The 20011-nt window shown below is 40.7% G+C and overlaps 1 protein-coding gene across 1 annotated transcript; it reads right to left on the bottom strand.

The window, feature by feature from the left end:
• Positions 1-3896: 3896 nt before the first annotated feature.
• LOC125377452 (angiopoietin-related protein 2-like) lies at positions 3897-18460 on the bottom strand. Its single transcript, XM_048390962.1, has 4 exons — positions 18440-18460; positions 15224-15276; positions 7223-7322; positions 3897-5024 (listed from the first exon to the last, which is right to left on the bottom strand). The coding sequence occupies exons 2-4, from the start codon at positions 15224-15226 to the stop codon at positions 4357-4359; spliced, it is 771 nt and encodes a 256-aa protein (XP_048246919.1). The 5' UTR covers positions 15227-15276; positions 18440-18460; the 3' UTR covers positions 3897-4356.
• Between the last annotated feature and the right edge of the window lie 1551 nt (positions 18461-20011).

Genomic DNA, 20011 nt, shown 5'->3' with positions numbered 1-20011 from the left:
ATGTTTTTATTGCCTCATAAATAATCTTTCATAGCTTGTTATAAATCTTTAATGATACTATTGTTCAGCGCTTTATTTTGATACTTACATCGTCAGTTTGGATGTAGTAGTTAGTTTGCTATTCGTGTTTTCCCCATTCTTTCGAGGTGAGATGAGGTGAGGTGAGGTGAAATTGGGTTTTACGTCGCGTCCAAGATTATTGCACTTATATAGCGACGTGCATGTACGTGTGTGTGTTTCTATGGCTGCTTGTACTAGTCCGGACTGATGCCGATTTATAGTGCTAGCACACTGAGATACCATGCCGCGGTTTAACATGAATACCCCACCTAGACACAGTCTACTGACTCGAGCCGACCAGTCCTTGTTTTAGACCCTTAATGCCGAGCGCCAGACATGGTAACAACACGTACCATCTTTTAACGTCTATTGGTATGACGCGGCCGGGGACCCCCCATTCCTTCGAAACTCAGGTTTCGTTAGCAAGTGGTTTTCGGGACACGGCTCGATCTAAGTTCTGACTTAGTCTGGTAGTACTGAACAAAACTTAGCAACTAGGGTTTGTAATACTCCGTTCTGTTAGCAATCCGTGGAAAACCAACCTTCCCGTGATTGCCTAGCTACTTACTAAGTAGTGTATCCAATGCTCCGTCTTTTTAGCAATCCGTTAATTACCAACCTTCTCCTGATTGTCTAGCTATTTGGGAATTATAAGTATTTCATTGTTCAGTCAAAGTGACAGTATCTTCAGACGATCAGACTTGTTTCATTTTCAGACCTACTCGTCTATTCTTACAGTCTAAGTGACTTATTTTAGGGATAGTCTCTCCGTGTTTATTTCCCGTTATTTAACCAAGTCGAGGTTATTCCCTCATTGGAGTGTTGAGTTAATTGACTCAGGTGTTAATTGGTCGCAGCCGACTTAACTGGCTGTCTACGCACCTGGTCGGTATATTGAGCTTTTTAGGTACTCATTTTATTACTGTAATACAACAAATGGTATATTTGGGATAACACTTTCTGAGTAAAATACAGATTCTCGTACTTTTTTTTGTGAGGCGGCTAATCGTCAGCGATCTAACCCGCTCAGCCACCGACCCAGTAAACAGTGACTGTTTTCCTTGTACATCCGTTTGATGTGTTGTTTAATCAGGTTAATGGCGGTAGAACGTCAGATTTGGCTTTGGCGACTGTTGTATTTCTACGCAATCAAACCCTGCACTGGTTTGTTATATGTTATCTTCCTTCTCATGAAGACTTCCCTCAAGAAGCTTTGGTAAAATAAAATAAAACGTATTTCCAGTTTCTCATTCTGATCGCTTGTTTCTTTGTTAGCAATAATTCAGCTGTGATGGTGCCTATGAAAAATCGAATCTGATAAACCAGTGATTGATATTATGAGCAACGACCTACGCCGACATGGTACGGTGAGTGAGTGAGTTGGGTTTAACGCCGCTTTTAACAGTATTCCAGTTATATCACGGCGTGTCAGCTTAATGCTAAATGAAAGCCCGAATTGATGCAGGTCTCAGACATTTACCACTTCGATGAAACCCACGAGCACGGGTATGGTGCTGACAAACCTAGAAACATAATCGGGGCGAACCGGGATTCGAACCCACAATCATAGGTTTCTGGCGTGCCCAAGGGACGAAACTCTGCACAGCGAATCGCGGCGCCTTAGACGACTGGGCCACCCGTGTCCACGACATGGTACGGAGACACACAGTCAACCAACACACTGAGCCTGGCGACCCTGTCCACAAAGTCGCCCTGTACTAAGATGTGCCTCAGACCACAGTTACCACCCCCACCCCAAGTTTTACGATGAAATAGGAGAACATAGTGCCCTGTTCAAATGGGCTTTTTTGAGTGATTTGTGATAGCTTACATGAAAGATTAGACATTGTAGTATGTTACCAATTTTTTGTTGGCCACAATCTGTGAAGGTATTGATTCCAGCTTCCCATGACTTGACCCCAAGTTGAAGGCCGCTGTGTGTGTTTCGGCTCGAAACTTCCGGTGAGCACTGTTGACAGTGGTTACTGCGAAGGGTAGCTGGTGAATGCAGGCCGAAACTTTGCTTTTTAAGTGACAGGTGGCAGGTTGGTCAGCATGCAACAGGAGAACGACCTACGACTGATAATAATTATGGTGGGCTGTCATGTCACTGTTGATAGCAAAGAAGGAGGTTAATTGTGGTCTGAGGCCAGCTCCTATTCCAAGGGAGGAAACTCTTGTAAGAATTACACGTTGGGAAGTCCAAATGTTAAATAATAGATGTATTGTAAACTACTTGTTATTTAAATGTTTTGTTCTTTGAGACTAATCCGGTCTTTTGTTGAATGTGATTCATAAATCGTTTGTGTGGTTGTCTTCCGGATATTCTATTGACTCGTTGAGTGAATGTTATATCACAGATATTCCTTTCCATTTACAAAGTCAAGAAAGCTATATTTTCTTTATAGATTATTTTGTCATTTTGCGGATGTCTCTTCTGGAAGCTGATAACATCTGATGAAGATAACACCTGACGAGACCTCCCTGTGGCTCAAAGTTTACCCTTAAACTACTACTGCTAGCTATTACAACTACTACAGCTACAGACCGCCTCCGATGTCTAATGGTAGAGCGTCCGCCCGGAGAGCGGAAAGTCCGGGGTTCGATTCCTAGCCACGTCATACCAAAATACGTTAAAAGAAGGTACTTGTTGTTACCATGTCTGGCGCTCGGCATTAAGGGGCTACAACAAGGACTGATCGGCTCGGAGTCAGTATACTGTGTCTGAGAGGGGTATTCATGTTAAACTGCGGCATGGTATCTCAGTGAGCTAGCACTATAAATCGGCATCAATCCGGACTAGTACAAGCAGCCACACAAACACACACACGTACATGCACGTCGCTATATAAGTGCAGTAATCTTGGACGCGACTTTAAACCCCATTTCACCTCACCTCCTACCAGCATGGGTTGCTGTGACCTAGCATTGTTCCGCGACCTATAAATCGGCATCAGTCCGGACTAGTAGAAGCAGCCACACACATACACGTGGTGTGAGGTGAGGTGAGGTGAGGTGAGGTGAGGTGAGGTGAGGTGAGGTGAGGTGAGGTGAGGTGAGGTGAGGTGAGGTGAGGTGAGGTGAGGTGAGGTGAGGTGAGGTGAGGTGAGGTGAGGTGAGGTGAGGTGAGGTGAGGTGATTTGGAGTTTAACGTTGCGCCCAAGATAATTGTACTTCTATAGCGACGAGCAGGCAATAAGTACCACATTAAAACATCTTTCGGTATGACGCAGCCGGGGATCGAACCCCGACTTCAGCTCTCCGGTAAGACGCTCAGACGATAAGGAACTTTAGGAAAAGCGTATTATGAATGGAGGTTAATGGCTTCAGTTATCAATTCAGTATCCATAATGTTCTGATATTATGTAGTGGTCACAAGAGATGCTATCACATTCTGTACATGAGTGAGTCGTCTCTTCCTGGCAACAAAAAGATGCCTTCACATTCTGTACATGAGTGAGTCGTCTCTTCCTGGAGACAAGAGAGCGGTTTTACGCCGCTTTACGCCGCTTTAGCAATATGCAAGCACTATCACTGCGGGGGACACATATTGTATCCATGTGGCTAACCGAACCCGGGTCTTCGGCGTGACTAGCGAACGCTTTAACCACTTGGCTACCGAACCGCCCGATTTCATGTAATTAGCATACACAGATGTATGGCGACTGACTGTAAATGATCGAATATCGACGAGAGATTGATCCCATAATTCTTGCAAACAGTCGACCAGGTTACAAGATGTAACCCTCTGGTCGTCGAAGAGGATCTTACGGCAATCATGGGGTACCGTTTTATTATATTACTAACATAGACTAACATACATTGTAGTGTTCGTGACCTTCGAGGAATAACATTTCGTAAAAACATCAAGATATAAAGAGACACAGAGAGAGTCGACCAACAAAATATTTTGGACAATAACGTCGCTTTGAGTCATCCAAACATTTCTAATCGTCATAATAGACCGTTGTAGACATCGTCCATTCTGCCAGGGAACAGGTCCCCACATTCGAATACACACACAACAATGACGTCACCACCAGCTTAAGCACGCAGGTCGCTGCATTCTAGAATATGCTTAATGTCGGCAATGCGGGCTGGTGTTCCCCCAAGCTTGTCGCCCATCAACCACAAGGTCATCCTGGTCAGACAGGACCAATACGTCAGTTGGTCCCGGAACAAGATCAAATCTGGAAAACCTATTGTTTCCTTCCAACATTTATTTAGGTGAGCTACCTAAACGAAAGTGAACGTGTGACTAGATGGCAATGACGTGAGTCCCCCGAGTCTTGAATATCAGAGAACAAGGTCGTCTTCCTTGTACCAGTGAACTGGTTTCATCACCATCATGGTAATATTGATGTAATCAAGCTGAACTACCCCGGTTAAGTTGGTAGGCCAATACAAACCATTCGGATCGAAAGTAATCATGTTGCACCCAACAGGGTTATACCACCACCCGGCGTTCTTGGCACGAGCACATCCGGCGATGTCGTTGTCGAACGTACCGAAACGTGCCCCATTCAAGTTCTTTGCTGCGTCCCCCACGCCCCCAAAACCATCCAGGAAGTCATCGCTACCAGTAAAGTAGCCATTGAATTCCTTGTCGAGATGATCCCAGCGCAGAGCATACCCTTCCGATTCAGAATCCACCTTGAAGTTTCTGTACGACAGAGAGCCGTAGGGCCTACCCGTCTTAAACAAATACACAAACAAATCGTACACTCCCTGTTTCGTCAGCTGGTGCAGGTTCTCCAGGCCCATGAAGTAGAAGCCGGCAAAGCGTGCAATACCTTGTTTGAACTGCTGCCAAGACAGCGTGAAGTTGAGGTTGTATGTCTGGATGAAGGGGGCCACCAGAGTGTAGTTGACGGCCGCAGGTTCACAGTGCCACTCGAACACGTGGTCGGAGCCCAGCGGCTGCAGGTAATAGTGGGTGTTGGCCTGGGGCGACTCGAGGCAATCTGAATGTAAACAAAGAACACATTTACCACATTAGTATTAGATTAATGTTGTAGTGGTTTGGGTCTGGGGTGCAACTAGGTAACAACCTGAATGTATACAAGCGACATGTAGATCAAAGTATTTTTAAACTGGATGAAGTAGTGTTGTTGCCCTTGTCGACTTTAGGCAATCTGAAGCAGACAACACGTATATAAATGTAGTCTGTAGGCAATTCGAATGGCAATTCTAGGTAATTCGAATGTACGTTGATAACACAAAGATAAAGTGGTATTAGACTGGGTCAAGTAATGGATGTGACTGTAGTCGTTGCCGTATTGGCAGGGTGTAGTACTAGCACTGGTGAAATAACAAAATGTCTGCGGCGACTCCAGACAATCTGAATATGTACAGACAATTCACGGTTCATAGTTCTATTAAACTGGATAAAGTAAGTGGTGGTGGCCTGGGACGACTCGAGGCAATGTGAAGATATACTGGCAACTCATATCACGGTTCATACTACTATTAAACTGGGCAAAGTAATGGGTTGTGGCCTGGAACGACTCGAGGCAATGTGAAGATATATTGGCAACTCACAGTTCATCGTAGTGTGAAACTGGATAAAGTAATAGGTTGTGGCCTGGGACGACTCGAGACAATGCGAATATGTACAGACAACTCACAGTTCATCGTAGTGGGAAACTGGATAAAGTAATGGGTTGTGGCCTGGGGAGACTCGAGGCAATGTGAAGATATCTTGGCAACTCACAGTTCATCGTAGTGTGAAACTGGATAAAGTAATAGGTTGTGGCCTGGGACGACTCGAGACAATGTGAAGATATACTGGCAACTCATATCACGGTTCATACTACAGTAACTATTAAACTGGACAAAGTAATGGGTTGTGGCCTGGGACGACTCGAGGCAATGTGAAGATATATTGGCAACTCACAGTTCATCGTAGTGTGAAACTAGATAAAGTAATTGGTTGTGGCCTGGGGCGACTCGAGGCAATGTGAAGATATATTGGCAACTCGCGGTTCATGGTGGTATAAAACTGGATAAAGTAATAGGTTGTGGCCTGGGACGACTCGAGACAATGCGAATATGTACAGGCAACTCACAGTTCATCGTAGTGTGAAACTGGATAAAGTAATGGGTTGTGGCCTGGGGCGACTCGAGGCAATGTGAAGATATCTTGGCAACTCACAGTTCATCGTAGTGTGACACTGGATAAAGTAATAGGTTGTGGCCTGGGACGACTCGAGACAATGCGAATATGTACAGGCAACTCACAGTTCATCGTAGTGTGAAACTGGATAAAGTAATGGGTTGTGGCCTGGGGAGACTCGAGGCAATGTGAAGATATCTTGGCAACTCACAGTTCATCGTAGTGTGAAACTGGATAAAGTAATAGGTTGTGGCCTGGGACGACTCGAGACAATGTGAAGATATACTGGCAACTCATATCACGGTTCATACTACAGTAACTATTAAACTGGACAAAGTAATGGGTTGTGGCCTGGGACGACTCGAGGCAATGTGAAGATATATTGGCAACTCACAGTTCATCGTAGTGTGAAACTAGATAAAGTAATTGGTTGTGGCCTGGGGCGACTCGAGGCAATGTGAAGATATATTGGCAACTCGCGGTTCATGGTGGTATAAAACTGGATAAAGTAATAGGTTGTGGCCTGGGACGACTCGAGACAATGCGAATATGTACAGGCAACTCACAGTTCATCGTAGTGTGAAACTGGATAAAGTAATGGGTTGTGGCCTGGGGCGACTCGAGGCAATGTGAAGATATCTTGGCAACTCACAGTTCATCGTAGTGTGACACTGGATAAAGTAATAGGTTGTGGCCTGGGACGACTCGAGACAATGCGAATATGTACAGGCAACTCACAGTTCATCGTAGTGTGAAACTGGATAAAGTAATGGGTGTGACCTGGGACGACTAGGGTCAATGTGAAGATATACAGAGGACACACAGATCATGGCTGTAGTAAACAGACGGGAGATGTACGATGTTTCACTGTTTATTCTGAAGGGTTAGTTTGAAGGATTACACGCAAGCAATTCAACATAGTTTTCGTTTATAACGATAAGATGAAACGGATCCAAGAATTATGAAAGAGGACGGTGGGGATGTGGATTGTAGCTTATTGTAGGCGTACTTGTCTTTTATATGAGTCATGGAGCGTGGTACACCTACCTCGGTAACGTCTTTGACAGTAATCCCCAACAAAGCCATGTGCACAGTGGCAGGTCCTGTTCCCAGAGAAGAATGTTCCGCCGTTCTCACAAGGGTCCATCTGTGGACGAAGGCAGTAGGACCAGTCATTAGTTGGGTACGAGAGCAAATCCTCAAAACGGAACAATACAGAACGTTTGTTTGTGTGTCTTTCATTATGACATCTTATTGGAAATTCTTTGTTGATGGCAATGGTAAGAACAGTGCCACAAGGATCAGTGACTCACCTGTTATGTCCTTTTTTATTTCCTGCTTGTCACGCATCAGTGACAAAAATCCGATGCAATTGCCTTCACCATTTGACTATATGTTACCGATGTATTTTCAGGTAAACAGTTGACTTGCCATTGCTTGTGTTTGTGACGAGTGCCATCGGTGGGACTGGATACGCTCACCTTTTTGCGAACACCTGGTATCATGACTATTCGATAGTGGTCCATAAACACATGCCCATGATACAGTCGGAATCGTACAATTGATTCTGCTTTTGGCCGATTGTTCTTATGGATATGGAAAGGGTTTTGTCGCTTGTTTTACCATTATGATATTTCACGTGCAGATAGTATCTGGTGTATGGAGGAGCATGTGGTAAGGTTTCGGAATGCTCTTAACTGCTGGTCCCGCCATGGATGCGTTTCAGTTTAAAAAATACCAATATAAACTACATTTATTTGTGAAATGTGAATGCGAATTCCATATGTTCAGATGACTTGATTTTCACTCCTTGCACAAGGAACTGTCGAGTGTTTTTATCTGTTTTCAATAAGATCCCAGCAAAGGTATCTGTAAAATGTCCATGATTTTGGGAACTTGTCCCATTTAATCCATAAAACGAACCTCTCTCATATACCAGGGTTGTATATGACTGACTTAGAGAGTGAGTGGGTATGGTTTCACACCGCTTTTAGCACTTGACCAACAATACCGGAATGGGACATCAAAAGTTGCACTTTTGTGGGAGTCGAACCCGTGCATTCGGCGTTACGGGCGAACGTGGTTACTGCTAGGCTACACTTCTTGTCTGTGTATTTGTATTAGATCGGACCCATACGTGTACATGTTTGCAAAAGACGCAACAGCAATTTTTACACACAACGTACATTAAATTAACATAGTATGTAGAATATTAAGTTACATGTATGTCAAGTACTCATCAATGGGTAACAAGAGTAGCTTTTTTTCTGAATTTCAGATAATTACTGGATTTGATTTCCAAATTGATGCATACGCAAATGTCTGAGTAATGGACAAAAATGATGTTTTCAATATTCGTGCCGTGGCGTCCATGTTAAGAAACCCCATTTCACCTCACCTCACCTCACCTACGATGCCATCGCATATATTTCCTAGCAGTGCAATAATCATGTTAAAAGCGACGTGTAGGAAATATTGCCATGACAAATATTCCCTTAAGTGTTATAATCATGTTAAAAGTAACGTGAAGCATATGATGTCGTCACAAATATTCTTTAGGCGTGTAAAAGTAATGTCAAACGTGACGGGTAGGACATATTGTCATCATATATATTCCCTAGCAGTTTAATAATCGTGTTAAATGCGACGTGTAGGAAATATTGTCATCACATATATTCCTCAGCAGTGTAATAATCCTGTTAAAAGCGACATGTAGGATATATTGACATCATATATATTCCCAGTAGTGTAATAAACAGGTTAAAAGTGACATGTAGGATATATTGCCATCATATATATCCCCCAGCAGTGTAATAATCCTGTTAAAAGCGACGTGTAGGAAATATTGTCATCACATTTATTCCTCATCCTAGTGTTATAATCAGGTTAAAAGTGACATGTGGGATATATTGCCATCATATATATCTCCCATTAGTGTAATAATCAGGTTAAAAGTGACATGTAGGATATATTGCCATCATATATATTCCCCAGTAGTGCAATAATCAGGTTAAAAGTGACAAGTAGGATATATTGCCATCAAATATATTCCCCAGCATAAATGTAAATGTGTTCTTTGTTTACATTCAGATTGCCTCGAGTCGCCCCAGGCCAACACCCACTATTACCTGCAGCCGCTGGGCTCCGACCACGTGTTCGAGTGGCACTGTGAACCTGCGGCCGTCAACTACACTCTGGTGGCCCCCTTCATCCAGACATACAACCTCAACTTCACGCTGTCTTGGCAGCAGTTCAAACAAGGTATTGCACGCTTTGCCGGCTTCTACTTCATGGGCTTTATGAACGTTTAACCTGATTATTACACTAATGGGAGATATATCTCCCATTAGTGTAATAATCAGGTTAAAAGTGACATGTAGGATATATTGCCACCATATATATCTCCCATTAGTGTAATAATCAGGTTAAAAGTGACATGTAGGATATATTGCCACCATATATATCTCCCATTAGTGTAATAATCAGGTTAAAAGTGACATGTAGGATATATTGCCACCATATATATCTCCCATTAGTGTAATAATCAGGTTAAAAGTGACATGTAGGATATATTGCCACCATATATATCTCCCATTAGTGTAATAATCAGGTTAAAAGTGACATGTAGGATATATTGCCATCATATATATCTCCCATTAGTGTAATAATCAGGTTAAAAGTGACATGTAGGATATATTGCCACCATATATATCTCCCATTAGTGTAATAATCAGGTTAAAAGTGACATGTAGGATATATTGCCATCATATATATCTCCCATTAGTGCAATAATCAGGTTAAAAGTGACATGTAGGATATATTGCCATCATATATATCTCCCATTAGTGTAATAATCAGGTTACAAGTGACATGTAGGATATATTGCCACCATATATATCTCCCATTAGTGTAATAATCAGGTTAAAAGTGACATGTAGGATATATTGCCACCATATATATCTCCCATTAGTGTAATAATCAGGTTAAAAGTGACATGTAGGATATATTGCCACCATATATATCTCCCATTAGTGTAATAATCAGGTTAAAAGTGACATGTAGGATATATTGCCATCATATATATCTCCCATTAGTGCAATAATCAGGTTAAAAGTGACATGTAGGATATATTGCCATCATATATATCTCCCATTAGTGTAATAATCAGGTTACAAGTGACATGTAGGATATATTGCCACCATATATATCTCCCATTAGTGTAATAATCAGATTAAAAGTGACATGTAGGATATATTGCCACCATATATATCTCCCATTAGTGTAATAATCAGGTTAAAAGTGACATGTAGGATATATTGCCACCATATATATCTCCCATTAGTGTAATAATCAGGTTAAAAGTGACATGTAGGATATATTGCCACCATATATATCTCCCATTAGTGTAATAATCAGGTTAAAAGTGACATGTAGGATATATTGCCACCATATATATCTCCCATTAGTGTAATAATCAGGTTAAAAGTGACATGTAGGATATATTGCCACCATATATATCTCCCATTAGTGTAATAATCAGGTTACAAGTGACATGTAGGATATATTGCCACCATATATATCTCCCATTAGTGTAATAATCAGGTTACAAGTGACATGTAGGATATATTGCCACCATATATATCTCCCATTAGTGTAATAATCAGGTTAAAAGTGACATGTAGGATATATTGCCACCATATATATCTCCCATTAGTGTAATAATCAGGTTAAAAGTGACATGTAGGATATATTGCCACCATATATATCTCCCATTAGTGTAATAATCAGGTTACAAGTGACATGTAGGATATATTGCCATCATATATATCTCCCATTAGTGTAATAATCAGGTTAAAAGTGACATGTAGGATATATTGCCATCATATATATCTCCCATTAGTGCAATAATCAGGTTAAAAGTGACATGTAGGATATATTGCCACCATATATATCTCCCATTAGTGTAATAATCAGGTTACAAGTGACATGTAGGATATATTGCCACCATATATATCTCCCATTAGTGTAATAATCAGGTTAAAAGTGACATGTAGGATATATTGCCACCATATATATCTCCCATTAGTGTAATAATCAGGTTAAAAGTGACATGTAGGATATATTGCCACCATATATATCTCCAATTAGTGTAATAATCAGGTTACAAGTGACATGTAGGATATATTGCCACCATATATATCTCCCATTAGTGTAATAATCAGGTTAAAAGTGACATGTAGGATATATTGCCACCATATATATCTCCCATTAGTGTAATAATCAGGTTAAAAGTGACATGTAGGATATATTGCCATCATATATATCTCCCATTAGTGCAATAATCAGGTTAAAAGTGACATGTAGGATATATTGCCATCATATATATCTCCCATTAGTGTAATAATCAGGTTACAAGTGACATGTAGGATATATTGCCACCATATATATCTCCCATTAGTGTAATAATCAGGTTAAAAGTGACATGTAGGATATATTGCCACCATATATATCTCCCATTAGTGTAATAATCAGGTTAAAAGTGACATGTAGGATATATTGCCACCATATATATCTCCCATTAGTGTAATAATCAGGTTAAAAGTGACATGTAGGATATATTGCCATCATATATATCTCCCATTAGTGCAATAATCAGGTTAAAAGTGACATGTAGGATATATTGCCATCATATATATCTCCCATTAGTGTAATAATCAGGTTACAAGTGACATGTAGGATATATTGCCACCATATATATCTCCCATTAGTGTAATAATCAGATTAAAAGTGACATGTAGGATATATTGCCACCATATATATCTCCCATTAGTGTAATAATCAGGTTAAAAGTGACATGTAGGATATATTGCCACCATATATATCTCCCATTAGTGTAATAATCAGGTTAAAAGTGACATGTAGGATATATTGCCACCATATATATCTCCCATTAGTGTAATAATCAGGTTAAAAGTGACATGTAGGATATATTGCCACCATATATATCTACCATTAGTGTAATAATCAGGTTAAAAGTGACATGTAGGATATATTGCCACCATATATATCTCCCATTAGTGTAATAATCAGGTTACAAGTGACATGTAGGATATATTGCCACCATATATATCTCCCATTAGTGTAATAATCAGGTTACAAGTGACATGTAGGATATATTGCCACCATATATATCTCCCATTAGTGTAATAATCAGGTTAAAAGTGACATGTAGGATATATTGCCATCATATATATCTCCCATTAGTGCAATAATCAGGTTAAAAGTGACATGTAGGATATATTGCCACCATATATATCTCCCATTAGTGTAATAATCAGGTTACAAGTGACATGTAGGATATATTGCCACCATATATATCTCCCATTAGTGTAATAATCAGGTTAAAAGTGACATGTAGGATATATTGCCACCATATATATCTCCCATTAGTGTAATAATCAGGTTAAAAGTGACATGTAGGATATATTGCCACCATATATATCTCCCATTAGTGTAATAATCAGGTTAAAAGTGACATGTAGGATATATTGCCACCATATATATCTCCCATTAGTGTAATTATCAGGTTAAAAGTGACATGTAGGATATATTGCCACCATATATATCTCCCATTAGTGTAATAATCAGGTTACAAGTGACATGTAGGATATATTGCCACCATATATATCTCCCATTAGTGTAATAATCAGGTTACAAGTGACATGTAGGATATATTGCCACCATATATATCTCCCATTAGTGTAATAATCAGGTTACAAGTGACATGTGGGACATATTGCCATCATATATATCTCCCATTAGTGTAATAATCAGGTTACAAGTGACATGTAGGATATATTGCCACCATATATATCTCCCATTAGTGCAATAATCAGGTTAAAAGTGACATGTAGGATATATTGCCACCATATATATCTCCCATTAGTGTAATAATCAGGTTACAAGTGACATGTGGGATATATTGCCATCATATATATCTCCCATTAGTGTAATAATCAGGTTAAAAGTGACATGTAGGATATATTGCCACCATATATATCTCCCATTAGTGTAATAATCAGGTTACAAGTGACATGTAGGATATATTGCCACCATATATATCTCCCATTAGTGTAATAATCAGGTTAAAAGTGACATGTAGGATATATTGCCACCATATATATCTCCCATTAGTGTAATAATCAGGTTACAAGTGACATGTAGGATATATTGCCACCATATATATCTCCCATTAGTGTAATAATCAGGTTACAAGTGACATGTAGGATATATTGCCACCATATATATCTCCCATTAGTGTAATAATCAGGTTACAAGTGACATGTAGGATATATTGCCACCATATATATCTCCCATTAGTGCAATAATCAGGTTACAAGTGACATGTAGGATATATTGCCATCATATATATCTCCCATTAGTGTAATAATCAGGCTAAAAATGACATGTAGGATAGATTGCCATCATATATATTCGCCAGTAGTGCAATAAACTAATAATCAGGTTAAACTTGACATGTAGGATATATTGCCATCATATATATCTCCCATTAGTGTTATAATCAGGTTAAAAGTGACAAGTAGGATATATTGCCATCAAATATATTCCCCAGTAGTGTAATAATCAGGTTAAAAGTGACATGTAGGATATATTGCCACCATATATATCTCCCATTAGTGCAATAATCAGGTTAAAAGTGACATGTAGGATATATTGCCATCATATATATCTCCCATTAGTGTAATAATCAGGCTAAAAATGACATGTAGGATAGATTGCCATCATATATATTCGCCAGTAGTGCAATAAACTAATAATCAGGTTAAACTTGACATGTAGGATATATTGCCAGGTTAAAAATGACATGTAGGATAGATTGCCATCATATATATTCGCCAGTAGTGCAATAAACTAATAATCAGGTTAAACTTGACATGTAGGATATATTGCCATCATATATATCTCCCATTAGTGTAATAATCGGGTTGAAAGTGACATGTAGGATATATTGCCATCATATATATCTCCCATTAGTGTAATAATCAGGTTACAAATGACATGTAGGATATATTGCCATCGTATATATTCCCCAGTAATGCAATAATCAGGTGAAAAGTGACATGTAGGATAGATTGCCTTCATATATATCTCCCATTAATGTAATAATCGGGTTGAAAGTGACATGTAGGATATATTGCCATCATATATATCTCCCATTAGTGTAATAATCAGGTTACAAGTGACATGTGGGATATATTGCCATCATATATATCTCCCATTAGTGTAATAATCAGGTTAAAAATGACATGTAGGATATATTGCCATCATATATATTACCCAGTAGTGCAATAATCAGGTTGAAAGTGACATGTAGGATATATTGCCATGATATATATATATCTCCCTTTAGTGTAAAAGTTAGGTTAAACGTCATATGTAGGATAGATTGTCATCAAATATATATTCCCCATTAGTGTAATAATCAGTTTAAAAATGACATGTAGGCTATCTTGTCATCATATATATTCCCGAGTACTGTCATAATCAGGTTAAAATTGGCATGTAGGATAGATTGTCATCATATATATCCCCTATGCCAGTAGTGTAATAAACAGGTTAAAAGTAACATGTATCTATATTTTTATATAGGATAGATTGCCATCATATATATTCCCAAGAAGTGCCATCAGCTTTATTAGATATAAAGGATAATGGAAACTGGATGGCTGATTTAAGGGTCCTAAAGCGACCCCCCCAAAAAATCCCCAGGAAATACATAACGTCAGTGCAAGAGAATAATCAGCCTTGATTATCCGCCTATCTGTGAACATTACATAAGTGGACCAAGGAAAATCAACCAGGATATGTAAGCATGCCCTTCTCTACCGGTAGTACCCACTATTCACACAACTTGCACAACAAAGTTAACTTTGTATTTATTGCCTGACGCAATACTGCCATACGACGGGTCCTGTAAACAATCCAGACAATCAAGTGATAGACTAGAGAACACACAAAAGTACTCACCATTGCAGTCTGGCTACAATCACCATCAGCAACAAGGCCGGAACAGTCTCCATCTGCATAAAACCCGCTCAACTGACACGTGTAGCCATCAGTATTATTGCAATAAGATGCTGACAAACAGTCCGGGTCGCTGAGGCAAATCACAGAGCACTCGATCACGCTTCGTGCCGGTCTTAACGTCACAAACTGACTGTTTGTTTTGGTGGACGGGCAACTCATAAACGGAACACGTCTCCTTTCACCACAAATTGTCAAAGGGGAGACAACTAGAAACAGGAGGAAGGTCTTGAGAAGCTTCATCGTAAATCTCAGTTGGTCAGAACCAAGCATCTGAGGAAATGTAACAGTAATCAATGTTACAAACTGTTAGAGAAGAAAGGCAAATACATGACTGAGTGAGTGATTTGGGTTAGCGCTGTTTTGAACATTATTTAAGAAACAGCACGGCGTGTCTGCTGATCAGGGGAATCGGAAGTAATGATCCAAGTCATGAATTGTATGCCCTTTTGAGCAAACACCCTCTCTGTATGTATTTGCGTTCTTTGAAAACATTGGACAAATCATTTCATTGTTTTGACCAGAAAACCTTTGGTTTAACGCGGAAGGAAAGTTTAAAGTGGTTCAGTTTGAAGACATGTAATCCTATCCAAGCTCACTGAGTGAGAGATTACCCATGCGCACGGTGATTGTGAGTGAGAGATTACCCATGAGCACGGTGATTGTGAGTGAGAGATTACCCAAGAGCACGGTGATTGTGAGTGAGAGATTACCCATGAGCACGGTGATTGTGAATGAGCGATTACCCATGAGCACGGTGATTGTGAGTGCGAGATTATCCATGAGCACGGTGATTGTGAATGAGCGATTACCCAAGAGCACGGTGATTGTGAGTGAGAGATTACCCAAGAGCACGGTGATTGTAAGTGAGAGATTACCCAAGAGCACGGTGATTGTGAGTGAGAGATTACCCATGAGCACGGCGATTGTGAGTGCGAGATTACCCATGAGCACGGTGATTGTGAGTGAGAGATTACCCAGGAGCAGGGTGATTGTGAGTGAGAGATTACCCAGGAGCACGGTGATTGTGAGTGAGAGATTACCCAGGAGCAGGGTGATTGTGAGTGAGAGATTACCCAAGAGCACGGTGATTGTAAGTGAGAGATTACCCAAGAGCACGGTGATTGTGAGCGAGAGATTACCCATGAGCACGGTGATTGTGAGTGAGAGATTACCCATGAGCACGGTGATTGTGAGTGAGAGATTACCTAGGAGCACGGTGATTGTAAGTGAGAGATTACCCAAGAGCACGGTGATTGTGAGTGAGAGATTACCCATGAGCACGGCGATTGTGAGTGCGAGATTACCCATGAGCACGGTGATTGTGAGTGAGAGATTACCCAGGAGCACGGTGATTGTGCGTGAGAGATTACCCATGAGCATGGTGATTGTGAGTGAGATATTATCCATGAGCACGGTGATTGTGAGCGAGAGATTACCCATGAGCACGGTGATTGTGAATGAGCGATTACCCAAGAGCACGGTGATTGTGAGTGAGAGATTACCCATGAGCACGGTGATTGTGAGCGAGATATTATCCATGAGCACGGTGATTGTGAGTGAGAGATTACCCATGAGCACGGTGATTGTGAGTGAGAGATTACCCATGAGCACGGTGATTGTGAGCGAGATATTATCCATGAGCACGGTGATTGTGAGCGAGAGATTACCCATGAGCACGGTGATTGTGAGTGAGAGATTACCCATGAGCACGGTGATTGTGAGTGAGAGATTACCCAAGAGCACGGTGATTGTGAGTGAGAGATTACCCAAGAGCAGGGTGATTGTGAGTGAGAGATTACCCATGAGCACGGTGATTGTGAGTGGGGGATTACCCATGAGCACGGTGATTGTGAGTGAGAGATTACCCAGGAGCACGGTGATTGTGAGTGAGAGATTACCCATGAGCAGGGTGATTGTGAGTGAGAGATTACCCATGAGCACGGTGATTGTGAGTGAGAGATTACCCATGAGCACGGTGATTGTGAGTGAGAGATTACCCATGAGCACGGTGATTGTGAGTGAGAGATTACCCATGAGCACGGTGATTGTGAGTGAGAGATTACCCATGAGCACGGTGATTGTGAGTGAGAGATTACCCAAGAGCACGGTGATTGTGAGTGAGAGATTACCCAAGAGCAGGGTGATTGTGAGTGAGAGATTACCCATGAGCACGGTGATTGTGAGTGAGAGATTACCCATGAGCACGGTGATTGTGAGTGAGAGATTACCCATGAGCACGGTGATTGTGAGTGAGAGATTACCCATGAGCACGGTGATTGTGAGTGAGAGATTACCCATGAGCAGGGTGATTGTGAGTGAGAGATTACCCATGAGCACGGTGATTGTGAGCGAGATATTATCCATGAGCACGGTGACTGTGAGCGAGAGATTACGTATGAGCACGGTGATTGTGAGCGGGAGATTACCCATGAGCACGGTGATTGTGAGCGAGAGATTACCCATGAGCACGGTGATTGTCCCCACAAATAAAGGATGCTAATCGGGGCTAATGGGGAATTGATACCCACTCCGCACACCGCACAGAATGAAAAACAATTAGTCCAGATTAAAATGTAACTTGACACTCATTGAAAACGCATAATCATGTTTTCAAGGATCAGAAAATATCTCTTTTAGTGCTCAAGTCAATCTTGCAACTCACCAAGTGAGATTCGAACCCGTACGACATTGCTACGTTTGATAATCGCATGATTAAAAACACAGAAAAACTTATTTGGATTTTTGTGGTCACTTTGTCAAATACTACATAAATTCGAATATGCATTTTCAAAGTGTTTCGGTATATGTATGAGTTCATTTAACATTGTTTGAAATTATTCTTACGTTTTGTTTGTACCTGATATGTTCTTGAAAAAAACATTTTCTTGGTTTTACTTTTATTGTAGGTTCTGAGGCTTACACACATGTCAGGTTATATTTCAAAATAACATGAGTAAAAAATAATGTTTCATCAGGTAAATAACATTAATACATATAAAAACTCCGTTAGCTGCAGATCGGTTAGAGTTACAAAATTAATAACCCTAGTGTAAAAACGAGAATAAATCTACGCTGAATTGGAAAAAGGGTATTTATAGATCAATGAAATTTGTACATTGAAAAACTTTTTCTTGGCGATACCAAACAGAAACTCACCGGTTTTATCTGTTCCCTGGATTTGGCGTATGGCGAACTCTGAGGCTTTGAAATGCTAGGTGGCCTTTATATGACATGTCTTCATCAAAGCAATTTCTTTTGATGTCCCAATGAACGCTACTCGTTAACAACGATCGACGCTTAACATAAAAAACATCCGGTTTTGATTTTCGTTGTCTTTCATAACACCGCAGTTCTGTCAGCTGAAAACCTTTGTTTTTCTGCCGCAAATAGAAGATTGTAGAGACCAAGCATTCTCAGAGGCTTTCATAGTCAGCCGAACAACTGAATGAGATACATTGATTATTGTCATAAAATGAAAAAGAACTCGAAAGACCTTCCTGCTATTCATGCAGATGACAATGACTAATTGGGGCTGTAGCCGCTGTAGCCGCTGTAGCCGCTGTAGCCGCTGTAGCTGCTGTATGATTAGAGACGTAACGCGTGGACATGCGTACAGCGCAAAAGTCTCAAGTCAGGTGTAGTTAAGCAACGTTGATCGCGGAGAGTTCTTAGATGAAACACCGTGTCCGGCAACTTGGCTCCTAAGAGTTTCTTGGGCTTCGGTCCTGCCCCACACTGAAGCACATGCAGTACACTGCAGTACACACTGCAGTGAATGGGTACCCGGTAGGATTAGATGGTAATGTGGTATTTAACCTTCTAGCGCCTCTTATATTAGACAGCTTGTATTGTATAACCCCCACACTCAGCAATATTCCAGCTATATGACGGCGGTTTGTAAATAATCGAGTCTGGACCAGACAATCCAGTGATTGACACCATGAGCATCGATCTACGCAATTGGGATACGATGACATGCATCAGCCACATTAGTGAGCCTGACCACCTGATCCCGTTAGTCGCTTCTAACGACAAGCATAGTCGCCTTTTACGGATAGCATGGGTTGCTGAACACTTATTCTAACCCGGAGCTTCATGGGCAGTGTGCAATTTCAGGGTCATCATGGGTTATCATGACAAAGTGTGGTTATGCATGATTCTGACAAATCCATGGCAGTTGAGTTTCGTTTGATTTGTTAAGGTGCTCTTTTTTCCCCGCTTGTATGATCGGTATAGGTGCTGAAGTGAATAAATAAATTGCCGTTTTTGAATGTTTTTGACCGTCACAGTCAATCAGTCAAGTCCATACACGTGTTAGTGTACATGACTTCGATCTGTTCATTGGGAGGTGTCTCTCTCTAGGTACCCAGTCAAACACTTGAATCAATCCAATGAATGAAAATTTATTTCATGATAAAACATAAACTGCAGTTCTGCATTTACTTATACACTGATTTCTAGCGGAATATTTAAAGTAGCCCGACAAATTTTATAATACAGCCTCATGAAAAATGTAGGAATATAAAAAATCGTCCCCAACACGCGGTTGTGCGACCGGTCTCCTATCCAGTAGAAATGCCGCATATCGTGTAAACATAACAGTGTACATTATACGCATTTAAAGGCGACAACGGGCGAAGAGTGAGCACGGATCGTCGGACTATTCCAGGTGTAACCGACACCTTTACATTAAGCCAATGGTCACACGTTCTAGTGTTGTCACAGAAG

Source organism: Haliotis rufescens, unplaced genomic scaffold (genome assembly GCF_023055435.1).
Source record: "Haliotis rufescens isolate VD_foot unplaced genomic scaffold, xgHalRufe1.0.p SCAF_9, whole genome shotgun sequence".
Lineage (NCBI taxonomy): Eukaryota > Metazoa > Mollusca > Gastropoda > Lepetellida > Haliotidae > Haliotis > Haliotis rufescens.
This window is presented reverse-complemented; position numbering and strand designations above follow the sequence as displayed.

Coding starts and splice junctions, on each gene's coding strand:
- LOC125377452 (XM_048390962.1), bottom strand. Junction 5,025..7,222: donor CTGTCAAAGACGTTACCGAG/GTAGGTGTACCA, acceptor GTTTACATTCAG/ATTGCCTCGAGTCGCCCCAG.